At 38.5% G+C, this 13,516-nt stretch overlaps 1 protein-coding gene across 1 annotated transcript in view; it reads left to right on the top strand.

Moving 5' to 3' along the window:
• The window catches only part of LOC142743457 (tapasin-related protein-like), a 41,027-nt gene extending 29,691 nt beyond the window's left edge, over nt 1-11,336 (top strand). The window contains exons 6-9 of the mRNA XM_075854241.1: nt 4,414-4,497; nt 8,720-8,736; nt 8,879-8,916; nt 10,634-11,336. Coding sequence (XP_075710356.1) covers nt 4,414-4,497; nt 8,720-8,736; nt 8,879-8,893 — 116 coding nt within the window. The 3' untranslated portion in view covers nt 8,894-8,916; nt 10,634-11,336. The remainder of the gene's footprint in view (nt 1-4,413; nt 4,498-8,719; nt 8,737-8,878; nt 8,917-10,633) is intronic.
• The last annotated feature ends 2,180 nt before the right edge of the window (nt 11,337-13,516 follow it).

Below are 13,516 nucleotides of genomic sequence, written 5' to 3'. Positions count from 1 at the left end.
GTCTTATAATTCACACTGCAGAGTATCAGTATATTCCTTTGTGATGCAGCTTCAGCTTGTTTCCTTGCCTCCTGTTAGTGACAAATTTATCTGAGTTTTTACACAGGAGAGCAATGAGAAGCAGCATCTCCTATAAATACACTGGACTCTGCACACAACACTCACAGATAGTATAAACAGTTAGTACGAGTCAGGGCAGTTTTATAGCGCTGCATTTAATAATTATATGCACTTACCTATTATATCCCTTCACTCCTGATCCCTTTAGGGTAGAAACAAGATCTTCAGAAGCCCTATATATATGGGGTACATACAGAGGAACAAGGAAGGTGGAGCTGGGTGGGGAGAGGAGGGGTCTCAGAGATGTCAGGAGGGATTTGATAGGTGATGATGTAATCATGTAGTTTACAGAAAGTCTTCCACACAAGGGAGACTGACCTCCTGTCTACCCATGAGAGCATGTGTAGAGTTTTGGTGGTCAGACTGAGATCTAGTGGCGTAGCTATAGGGGTCGCAACTGTGACCGGGCCCCCAGCTAGGGGGGCCCGCAGGCCCCCCTCACCGCAGTAGCACGGTAGTGCTACAATGATTCCTCTGCATTGCTGGGTCCCTGCTGGGGTACAAAAGAGACCCAGTAATGTATTTTAAAGCATTGGTGGCAGCTCGGCGGTGAAATAGTCATTGCACGGAGGGGGGAGACTCTTGCCCGCCCACTGTGCTGTCCAGCCAATCAGCTCGCTTCTAGCTGTTTCCCTCTTCCTCGTGGCCTGTGCAGAGGGAAAGGAATGGCTACAGCAAGAAGATCGTGTAATGTCTGCTCCTCCCAGGAATCCTGACTCCTGCTGCTCCCTGACCCCACACCCGATGTATGTAAGTAGCACCTTCACTGTGTGTAAGTCTGTCATGCTGAGCAGTCACACTTCAGGACTGACTGTTTAGCATAACAGACAAAGTCTATTTATCTATCTGTTAGTTATCTATCTATCTCTATCTCATATCTATCTATCTCATATCCATCTATCTATCTAATATCTATCTATCTATCTCTCATACAGTGGAGGAAATAAGTATTTGATCCCTTGCTGATTTTGTAAGTTTGCCCACTGTCAAAGTCATGAACAGTCTAGAATTTTTAGGCTAGGTTAATTTCTCCAGTGAGAGATAGATTATATATTTTAAAAAAAAGAAAATCACATTGTCAAAATTATATATATTTATTTGCATTGTGCACAGAGAAATAAGTATTTGATCCCCTACCAACCATTAAGAGGTCAGCCTCCTCCAGACCAGTTACACGCTCCAAATCAACTTGGTGTCTGCATTAAAGACAGCTGTCTTACATGGTCACCTGTATAAAAGACTCCTGTCCACAGACTCAATTAATCAGTCCGACTCTAACCTCTACAACATGGGCAAGACCAAAGAGCTTTCTAAGGATGTCAGGGACAAGATCATAGACCTGCACAAGGCTGGAATGGGCTACAAAACCATAAGTAAGGCGCTGGGTGAGAAAGAGACAACTGTTGGTGCAATAGTAAGAAAATGGAAGACATACAAAATAACTGTCAATCGACATCGACCTGGGGCTCCATGCTAAATCTCACCTCGTGGGTTATCCTTGATCCTGAGGAAGGTGAGAGCTCAGCCGAAAACTACACGGGGGGAACTTGTTAATGATCTCAAGGCAGCTGGGACCACAGTCACCAAGAAAATCATTGGTAACACATTACGCCGTAATGGATTAAAATCCTGCAGTGCCCGCAAGGTCCCCCTGCTCAAGAAGGCACATGTACAGGCCCGTCTGAAGTTTGCAAATGAACATCTGGATAATTCTGAGAGTGATTGGGAGAAGGTGCTGTGGTCAGATGAGACTAAAATTGAGCTCTTTGGCATTAACTCAACTCGCCGTTTTTGGAGGAAGAGAAATGCTGCCTATGACCCAAAGAACACCGTCCCCACTGTCAAGCATGGAGGTGGAAACATTATGTTTTGGGGGTGTTTCTCTGCTAAGGGCACAGGACTACTTCACCGCATCAATGGGAGAATGGATGGAGACATGTACCGTCAAATCCTGAGTGACAACCTCCTTCCCTCCACCAAGACATTAAAAATGGCTCGTGGCTGGGTCTTCCAGCACGACAATGACCCGAAACATACAGCCAAGGCAACAAAGGAGTGGCTCAAAAAGAAGCACATTAAGGTCATGGAGTGGCCTAGCCAGTCTCCAGACCTTAATTCCATCGAAAACTTATGGAGGGAGCTGAAGATCCGAGTTGCCAAGCGACAGCCTCGAAATCTTAATGATTTACAGATGATCTGCAAAGAGGAGTGGGCCAAAATTCCATCTAACATGTGTGCAAACCTCATCATCAACTACTGAAAATGTCTGACTGCTGTGCTTGCCAACAAGGGTTTTGCCACCAAGTATTAAGTCTTGTTTGCCAAAGGGATCAAATACTTATTTCTCTGTGCACTATGCAAATAAATATATATAATTTTGACAATGTGATTTTTTTTTTTGATTTTTTTTATATAATCTATCTCTCACTGGTAAAATTAACCTAGCCTAAAAATTCTAGACTGTTCATGTCTTTGACAGTGGGCAAACTTACAAAATCAGCAAGGGTTCAAATACTTATTTCCTTCACTGTATCTATCTATCTATCTATCTATCTCTCATATCATTGTGGTGTGTCGGCGATTCACAGAGTGAACAAGTGACCGGAATGAAGGGGAAGCAATGCTCATACGAGCACTGCTCCCCTTTCAAAATAGCTGATTAGCCGGGGTCCCGGCGGGTGTCTGCTAGGCACTGTATCTAAGCCAACCACATGGTAGGCTTAGATACATGGCCCATGTGTAATCCTGTCTGCTGGACCCTGTATCTAAGCCTAGCTCGTGTTAGGCTTAAACACAGTCCAACAAACGTGGGCCCTGTATCTAAGCCTACAATGTGTAGAGGTAGAAAGGAAGTTAAATCCAGCGCTTGGGTAGAGGTAAAACGGAAGGAATTTCCAAGTTTAATGAAGTTCCATTAAAAAGTCCATTGAAGTATGGTCCTGGTGTGTGGGTAATGGGAGGAATGATCCTGTAAAGCCTACGCGTTTCGGACGATAGCGACGTCCTTAGACTTGGCTGTAGCTACAGCCAAGTCTAAGGACGTCGCTATCGTCCGAAACGCGTAAGCTTTACAGGATCATTCCTCCCATTACCCACACACCAGGACCATACTTCAATGGACTTTTTAATGGAACTTCATTAAACTTGGAAATTCCTTCCGTTTTACCTCTACCCAAGCGCTGGATTTAACTTCCTTTCTACCTCTGCTCCTGCTACGTGTACCGACACGAAAAAGATCCAGGCGCTGACAGCGACACTCACATTGTGTCAGGTGAGCTGGAGGATTCCTCCCTTTGTTTTCTACCCCTACAATGTGTGTTACTAATGTTTTTTTTTGTTTGCTTGTGTTTTTTTGCAGGTTCGGTCATCGGGCTACTTTGGATTTGAGGAAGACTTTGATGACATCTTTTTTTTATTTTGAATAAAATGGTTAATGAGGGTTGTGTGGGGAGACAATTACGAAGGCGGTAGTAATAAAGTTAAAAAAAAATACAAATATACAGTAAAAATATTTTATTGAAATTAAAAAAAAAAACACAGAACCCTCATTAACCATTTTATTGAGAATAAAGAAATGGCGCCATCAAAGTAGTCCAACATCCGAACCTGTAAAAAAACACAAACCCAAAAAGAATTTGTAACGCATAAAAAAGCAAAACAATTCTTATACTTACCTTTCCGAGGTCCAGCGCTGGAGCCGCAATGTCAGCGAATGGGCCCTGTATCTAAGCCTATCATGTGTGATACTGTCTGCTGAGCCAATGTATCTAATCCTATCAATATCTATAGGGTCGTAGTGCTATAGATATCTATATATATATATATTGCCCCATATATTTTCAGACCTTAGTGACGCCCCTCGCTGCTAGTGTTGCATCATTGAGTCACTTAGGAGACCTATTGATACAGCTGAAATCTGCGGGCCGTCGACCATGAGAAGAAATTTGGGGGGGCCCAAGAAGAACTTTTGCACCAGGGCCCATGAGCCTTTAGCTACTCCCCTGCTGAGATCACATGACTCAGTCGCCCATAATGAAAGGGTTCAAATTGCATAAATGTCACGGAGCTGGGAGGAAACAAATAAAAATGCTAGAATATTGCTGGTGTGTTCGCCTAATATGTTTAAATAAATGTTGTGTGGGAGTACTTTTTAACATCCTACAGTCTTTCTAAAACCTTTCATTTTCCACAGCGCCTGACTGCTGGGGATTATTAGAAAACGATCTATATGTTCAGGTTTCAACAATCAGTAGCTGCAAATCATTTACAATATTCTTGTTTGCTGTTTGACAGATTCTCTGGCTTGGAACTTTCTAATGGTCTTTATCGTCTTTATGATTCTGGTTCTTTTCTGCTGTGTGATTATATACTTTAAAGGTAATTACTGCTGTTTTTCATGACTTTCTATTGTTTTTGTAAATCGTTTTAGTTATGTAAAACATATTTGTTAAAGTTTTTAATACACTTAAAAAATTAACATTTTCTAAGATGTATCTGAAAATAATATATTTCTAATCTATAATATAATTTTTTTTTCCTGCCAACCCAAATGGATTCTGCTTGTCTCAGCTGTACCAGGTGTCAGCCATGTGTGGCCTTTTTGTGCTTCTGGCTCTATAATCACTTTGGTTTCGGCTTATAAACTGCATGTGCCTCCATATAACACTCCCTCATGTTCTGATCATCTGTCTGCCACATGGGCTGCAACCATTGTATTTCAGATTAGCAAAGCCCAAGCAGTCCGTCCTAATGGAATTAAATAGCTACCAGCTGGTCATAAATGAAGAGTCGGATGGTGACCAGTCGTTACTGGCAAGTTCTTGGTGAACATCAGCTGGGCTGATCTCCTGGCTTATGTCCTCTTACCAACTCAGTCATTACATTCAGATGAACTGCATTCTCTGAATTTCAGTCTCCAATCTTTTATTCAGACAGGAAGTAACTATTGAATAAAAAGGTTATTTTAAAATAAAATAAAAATTTATATCGCAACACTAAAATACTAGAACTAGCAATCCAGAGTGAGACAGTAATAAGCAGGAATCTTCCCACAATTTGACATTAATATAGGACCGTGTATCTCAAACTGTGAAGTCGGCCTCACCAGTTGTTGGTGAGGCGCAGCAGGGGAGGCAATTTTTAACATAAGTGATTATATAACTTTCTATTGCTATTGACTCATATTCTAACGGCACAAATAAAAAATAAATTAAGCAATATCTTTGTTACTATACTCACCTCGGCCAGCTTTAGCAATGAGTTTCGGCAACGAGTTCTTCTGATCTCGTCTTTAACCGCATCATAATCGATAGACAGGCCAGTATTTACTACCAGGACTAGAACCACAAGAACCAGGCGACAAATCCATGGGAGGAAACAGCAGGATAATCCAGGATCAAGACTGATGTCAGGACAGATTCAAAGTCAGTGGAAATAACAGCACCAGAATGATCTAAAGTTACGTGCAAAGCCCAACAGAATTAGATCTAGCCGTCCTTTGTACATTGATGTCAGGACAGATGTCACTATATAAGAACAAATAGCTAGACAAAGATGCACTTCAATCTTCAGGCAAAGCATAACCGGCTGATTCCCCTTTAAATAGGCTGCCGGGACTGACTACAATTTTGTCTCATCCGGCTATTTCAATAAGGCTGGGTTGACACGACCATGTTACGTCCGTAATGGACGGACGTATTTCGGCCGCAAGTCCCGGACTGAACACAGCCGGGCTCCTAGCATCATACTTATGTACGACGCTAGGAGTCGCTGCCTCGTTGCCGGACAACTGTCCCGTACTGAAAACATGATTACAGTACGGGACAGTTGTCCTGCAGCGAGGCAGGGACTCCTAGCGTCGTACATAACTATGATGCTAGGAGCCCGGCTCCATGCAGTGTGTTCGGTCCGCGACTTGCGGCCGAAATACGTCCGTCCATTACGGACATAACATGGTCGTGTGAACCCAGCCTAAAAGATAAAACAATGCACACCAAATACTGATGCATCTATTCCCATATTACAATAGTGCCCTTAAAAACATAATAAAATGAATTGCATTAGGCACGTGCAATCTCTCTAAAATCATTAAGCCTCCATGAAAGACCAGCATGGTTTCATTTATACGAACGCCCTAATCCAGTTAATAAACTATATTGCCTTTTATTTCTTAAATTTATTAAGCAGCCATGTAATCCATATTAGCCAACGCTGGTTCACTACTATCCGATTCATAAAATAAGTTTTTAGAACATGAGGTCTCGTGCCAGTCAATCATATCTACTATTAATAAAAGAAGCTCGTAATCAGAAGTTTATTTAGAATCGTACAACTTAAACATAAATAAAAGACAAATAGGAAGCTTAAATAGCGCTACTGTCAAAGGCTCAAATAGGTTTAAGGCATAAAATGAACAATAAAAACAAACCTACTTTTACATTTAGATCACCTACTATGGTATTACAGACTAACCAATAAGACAATTAAAATTAACAATAAAAACAACTTAAACATACTCCGTTTAGATCACGTACTATTACAGACTAAGGCCCGATGCACACGACTGCATTTTTCATCCATAATTACGGACCGTAATTGCGGACCCATTCATTTACTTCTATGGGCTACGGACACCTTTCCGTATTTTTACGGATGGGTGTCTGTACCGTAGAAATGATAGAACATGTCTTTTTTTTTTTTTACCATAATTACAGCACAGACTCTCCATAGTAGTCTATGGGCGCTTCTGTAATTACGGATTGCTACGGATTTGCATCCGTAGCCGTCCGTGACTATGGAAGCGTTGCTATGCCACGCCATGGGATAACCCTAGATTTCTCCCTGTTTTTTAGTGGATCCGTAAATACGGATGCAATACGGACACCCTTCCATAAATGCAGTTTATTTACGGATGACTATAAATGACTACAGATCTGGCTTTACGGACAGTATTTACGGATGGATGAAAAATACGGTCGTGTGCATGGGGCCTGACCAAGAGGATTGATCAGCATTGGAAAAAAGTAGACTCCCATTTTCGATCTTCCTTTTATTGTGGTTACCATAAATATTTTTCTTTTTGACCGGGGTTGACAGATATTATTAATCATGACGCCATGCCTATGCTGTGGGGTAAATAAATGACCTACCTACAGAATAATCAATTTAACTTACTTTTTCCATATAAAGTGCCAATATATGACTAAAAGAAAACGATACTTTCCATATAGTTAACAATACAGAATAATGTGCTATTGTACTGTCAAATGGTAAGATGTGCAAATACTATATAATGTTTACAAATGTACTATATGTATACATTTATTATCGCTGATAATTCAATATCAAAATATCTCTCAAAGTGCCAATAAATAAAGTGCAAGTTCATACTAATCCACTATAAAGGTTTAATTTCAAAATCAATATTTAAACCCCTAGGGGTCATGGTGCCCTTATTATACATCCATTCCATCTCCCTTTTACTGATCTCTTTTTTCCTATCCGCCCCCCTCCAAGAGTACCTCCTTAATTCTATTCCACAAAATATCAATCCCTTTGGGGAGCAGCCATATTTTTTAAAATGCACAGACCAACTATGGACTCTAGCCCAATTATTTTTAAAATACAGGTATTTCCCTACTGTAGTTTTTAATTTGGGTAGTCCCCTGCCCACCTACTGGAGGCCATAATGGAACTATAGTTCATATATTACCCCTTCATGTTTATAGGTAATGTCTCCCTTTACCTTAAACTCTAGAATTCTAAGTCCTGAATATTAGGTGCCCTATGAATTAATGAATTGGATCTGGGGGATTACATTCCCTATTGCAGGGTCCCCCTTTCCCTGGTGTTTTTTAATGTATTTCTAACCACATAGTTTTCCATAATTAGTTAAAAAAATTTAATAAAATTGCATATCGTTCCTCTGTGTTTCCCTTTTGGAACCTTGGTTGTGTACCTTAGCACCCGATAAACATTTTCCCTCTGCTGTATCAATCTCTAAATTAATATAACATTTTTCAAAAAATTTAGTCAAAAAATTTAGTTCTTAATAGTTTTGTTTGTTACCTGAAGTTCTCTTGTTTAAAACAAAACGTTTCAAAACACAAGCACGCTAAACCTGAGTATGTGTATATGGCCGAGTGCATGGGGGAATCGGGAGGAATAGCTGAACGAGCGTTCGGACCAACCGCTTTCTAATGTTTATATCTAGCCTTAATCATCCAAGGCCTAAAATAACAACTACCCTTATCTATATGTCCAATTCTTTTTGTGGGTTTAATTCCTTAATGACCTAAAGTTTAAATTTTTCCAATGACCTAGCCGAATGACAGCTTGTTGTTGGGCTACATAAAATGTGTTGAAAATTTTTTATGAATATCTTTCTGGGGGCTGAACGAAAAATTAAGTACAATTATGGCAATAGCTGATTTATAGAAAAAAATATATGTATGCAGCAACCCTATACACATTTTTAGAAACAGTTTTTTTTTTACACAAACAAAAATGTATGTAATGTTCCCATTAACACACATAATATGCTTTTTTTGTTCTAGTCCCTACCAATCTGCATTAACTTTTTCCTTGTTTGTTTTTACAGACCGGAAAGCAAACAAGGTAGGCTTTTATGTTAAAAAAAGTATTGCTTTAAAATAAATTCCTCCTGTTAAATAATGAATCTCCATCATAAATTGCTAAAGAAATGATGATTATTTATGACAGGTCCGCTATAAAGACCTTGCTTTATGTTTCTATTTAGTCCAAACCATTTTAAGAAGCACTGGAAATATATTTAAGGTAAGTGTTTTAGTTCTGGTTGTTAATGCAAAAATGTATAGTATTCTGTGTCACGTAAGACTATGCACACTTTTGCAACCAATTTTATTGTTCCAATCGAAACTGAAAAGAAAAAGAAATTGAGCAAAATTTAGATGGTCTTGATTAAAACATTCTACTAATCTGTGTATAGAGCTTATATGTTGAGCTATGTGTTTTCATCGCATTAAAAACTAGCCAAATTGCAGGAAGAATTTGACTAATTACTAATTTTTTTTATTGCGTAAATGCAAAATAAAAAATGAATCTACTTTGCAAATAATCTAGAATATTTTGTGAATACAGCTTCTATGCAGACCTTTGTGTCTCCATAGTTACAGACTACAAACAAACCCTGTGTGTAGTCTGATCCTGCAGCTATGTTTTACTCCTTTCCAACAAGCCTCCCCCTCTCTAGAGTTTGCAACTTAGCAAGAATAGGGGTTCGTTAGATGCAGGAAGTTACACATAACTGTAGAATCAGACTACACACAGGGTTTGTTTGTAGTCTCTAACTATGGAGACACAAAGGTCTGCATAGAAGCTGTATTCACAAAATATTCTAGATTATTTGCAAAGTAGATTCATTTTTTATTTTGCATTTATGCAATAAAAAAAAAATTGTGATTAGTACGATTCTTCGTGCAATTTGGCTCCTTTTTAAGGCGGTCACTAACAGGCCATAGGCTAGGCCACTGCCTTTTTACAACAGCCTAATCTACAGTAAATCCTGCAATTTCCCATGCAGGCTGGACCTCCAGCTCTAACAAACCTTTTGACCCCTTAGATGCCGCAGTCAATAGTAACCGTGGCATCTAAGTGGTTTACAGAGAGAGGGCGATCCCTCTGTCACCCATCGGCAGCCAGCGACTGGGTTGCCATGGCAGCCAGGGGTCTAACAAAGACATACACATTTTTTAAATGGCATGGTGAACAACATAAAAGCTAAAAAAAAAAAACAATGGCAGAATAGCTTTTTTTTTCCAATACCCCCCTCTTTTTTTAATAAAAGTTAAATCAACAATTTCCACGTACACAAAATATGCCCACATACACATATGACTACTTCAGTGGAAAAATAAAAACGTAATGGCAATGCAAAAACAAATAATTATTGTTTTGATTGCAAAAGTAGTAAAATTAACAAAATACTATACATATTTGGTATCGCCATAATCGTAGTGACCCATAGAATAAAAGTAACACATAATTTTGCCCATACAGTGGCCGGCGTAAACTTAAAACGCTCAAAACAATTGCTGGTTTTTTTCAATTACCCCTCCCAAAAAAGGTTATTAGAAGTTATGCAATAAATTATATAAACCCAAAAATAGTGCCATTGAAAATTACAACTAATATTGCAAAAAAAATAAAAAACCCTCATACAGCTATGTCGACGAAAAATAAGAGTTATCACTCTTTTAATTCCAAAAATGAAAAAAATAAAACAATTGCTTGGTTATTTAGGCCTAACGGGCCCATATTGTGCCTCCATATGCTTTTGATTTGATATTCAGGTACTGTGGGTTTGTTTTCTCACAGCTTCATATAGAATCAGAGAAGATGACACTATTTAGGTACATGTGGAAGGGGTAGGTTATAAAATAGAGCAAATAAAAGCAGTTTTTGTTTTGAGCAGTATCATAAAGTGGTATATCACGTAAAGGTAATCCATGTTATTTGTGTTTCATATTCAAAGGTGTCCTAAGTAAGGAAACAAGCAAGATGTGCATCGGGTATGAAGAAGATGAAAGTTATACAAGATAAAAGTGCGAAAATGTGTCTGCTACAGTAGAATGTTCCTAAGTTAGTTTTCATCCCTCCAATCAGGAAAACTAGGATTAGATCCCTCTCTCCACCACCCAAAAATATAAAATAGGAAGAAAGTATGCACCAAAAGGCAAAATGTAGTCTTTAAGCGGATTTTCCCATTTCAGAAAATAAATGTTATTTTTTGTGTAATGAAAAGTTGTAACATTTTCCAGAAATTGATATAGAAAGTATATATTGGAAAATGGTATAACTTTTCAAAGAATACAATTTCTTTTAGCTAAAAAATTGAATAGTCAGTCTTTCAGAAAATCTGTACAAATTTTTTTAATTTTGTTGCAAATTCTTTATATTGACCTCACGATTAAAGGGTAAATTGCAGTGCCCTATAAAAAGTTAGCCATAAACATGGAGAGACTTCTGAGTAATGTGTGAACATAGTATTACTGTAGATTTGTGCTCGGGGGACTAGGCATCGGAATCTAAAACGCAATAAAAGGAAATAATTTATTTACACAGTAAAAAATTTATAGAAACTTATAGCAACCATAGTTTTTATTGTTGAACTTACATTGCATTGATCAAATCTGTAGTCTAAGGGACTTGCTATGTGTTATTGTACATTTGTATGTATTCACTGTATATATATTTTTTGTAGATACTGTGAGTGATAATGAAAATGTTAATAAATTTAAAAAAATAAAAATATTTACCTAAACTTTCAGATGACTTTTCAAAATAAGCTGTTATACATAAGTAAAATTGTTTGATTTTATGTTGCCATATTCTGAGTCCTATTACTTTTATTTTTCCGTCAAGGGATCTGTGTGAGGACTTGATGTTTTGTGGGGTGAGCTGTAGAGCTTCATTGGTGCCATTTTGTGGTACATACAACTTTTTATTCCATTTTTTTGGGAGGCAAGATGAACAAAAACCAGCCAATCTGGCATAGTCTTCAGGTGTGTTTTTTTTTTTTTTTTTTACTCCTTCACCGTGTGGGTCGTTATGGTGTTGGTGATACCAATTATGTAAACTTTTTATTTGTTTTATAAATATATATATTGTTTCTTTCTAAAAAGGCATTTTTTTAATGGGAAATGTTATTTTTATATTTGAAACATTTTCTTAAACTTTTTTTTCACACGTCCTAATAGGAGCGCAAAGATGGTAGTTCCTAAATGGCATGCAAACACATCGCCACACAACAATCAAGTCGCGGGTCCATTGATGAAATGACAGAGGGAGCAGGTTCTGACGGGTTGAACAGCCGGGATCATAGTTCTGTTTGATCCAGGCTGTTGCAAAAAAAATATCAGGTGTAACATACAACTGACACTAGCTGCAGATGGTGCATTTACGCCACTTGGCCCTAACTACCAAATGTAATACTATGAACTTTTGCTGTATAGTAATATAAAAGATGTGTTCACAAACGTCACAACCATTGTTACCACACTTGTTAAATTGTTTGGTTTTAATTTATAGTCTAACCATTCAAAAAGGTCACACAAGCCAAAGGCCTTCAATGTGTCACCAATTTTTTTTAGATTTAATAATGAAATAATTGTATTTTTTCATCTTTCCCAGTATTAGCCAGCAGAGGGAGCTAATATTAAAAACTGCTCAAGTAAAAAAAAAACTGTAAAACGGTTGCTGTAATTTTGTCCTTGCACCTTTTCCTGCTGGCGACCTAACACCTCCACTGCCTTTTGGGACTACTCAGTGGCAAAGCACAGGTTCTTGTCGCCGCTGTCAAGTAGGAGATAAGGTCACCTGACATCCTTAATTTCCTTATGGTGTGTGTGTGTGTGTGTGTGTGTGTTTGTGTGTGCGTTTGTCGTACAGCATATGTGTCCTGCAGCGACACTACATAGATGCTAATAAAGATTTAAACTTCCTGTAGAATAAATTATTATTAATAAAAAAAAATACAATTATTGAAATTACACTATTTTTAAAAACATTCTTTTATTAAAAATAACAATTTCAAAAGTTACACACTTCCTTTAAGTCAGTGGCCCTGAAGTGAACTTTGGTTGCCAGCTAGTTACAGTAAAATCACATCTTTACTACAACTCCTCGTTGTTATCTTTGGGGAAAAAAGTCGCAGGCAACTTGTAATAGTTGCAAGAATTACATCCATGTCGGAATTCTTGAGTGTCAGGCAACTTTTTCTCCTTTAGGGAAACTTTGATGTTGCGCGTGAATCATGGTAATACCAATGAGAACATGGATCAGTGTCTCTCAAATTGTACTTGGAAATGAAGGCACTGATTTTCATTGGGGTCATGCACGAGTCATGTAATACCAAAAATTGCTTTGGATCCTGAGACTTACCGTAGCTGTGATTAGAATGAGATCACGGATTAGTGACTCTATTTCTAGGTATACATGTATTGCATACACCAAAAAAATAGTTTAAAAATCAATAGCAATAAATAACAACATTTTGGAACTTATACCTAAAATAAAAGTAAATATCTATCTGTGGCTGGACTTTTCATATGTTTTTTTTGTGCACTTGTTAATACAAATGCTACTTAAAAGGAGTTGTTTGCCGACGCCTAGCTGGCCGGGGATATATATATGGACAGTGACGTCAGGGGCCACACCTGGAGTGGAATCCCCTGCCAGCAGAGCGTCGGCAATACTCTGGCCAGAGATTCCGCTTCTAGAGGTAACCGCTGACATCGCTATCCATATATGGGGATTACAGCTGCCCGGGCCAGAGCGTTGGCAATGCTCTGGCTGTGATTCCCACGCAGCACCTGGCGTGGGAATACGCAGCCACAGCATTGCCGATGCTCTGGCC

The sequence above is a fragment of the Rhinoderma darwinii genome, chromosome 2 (genome assembly GCF_050947455.1).
Source record: "Rhinoderma darwinii isolate aRhiDar2 chromosome 2, aRhiDar2.hap1, whole genome shotgun sequence".
Classification (NCBI taxonomy): Eukaryota; Metazoa; Chordata; class Amphibia; order Anura; family Rhinodermatidae; genus Rhinoderma; species Rhinoderma darwinii.
Note: the sequence above shows the minus strand (reverse complement) of the source record. Positions and strands in the feature narration are given on the sequence as shown.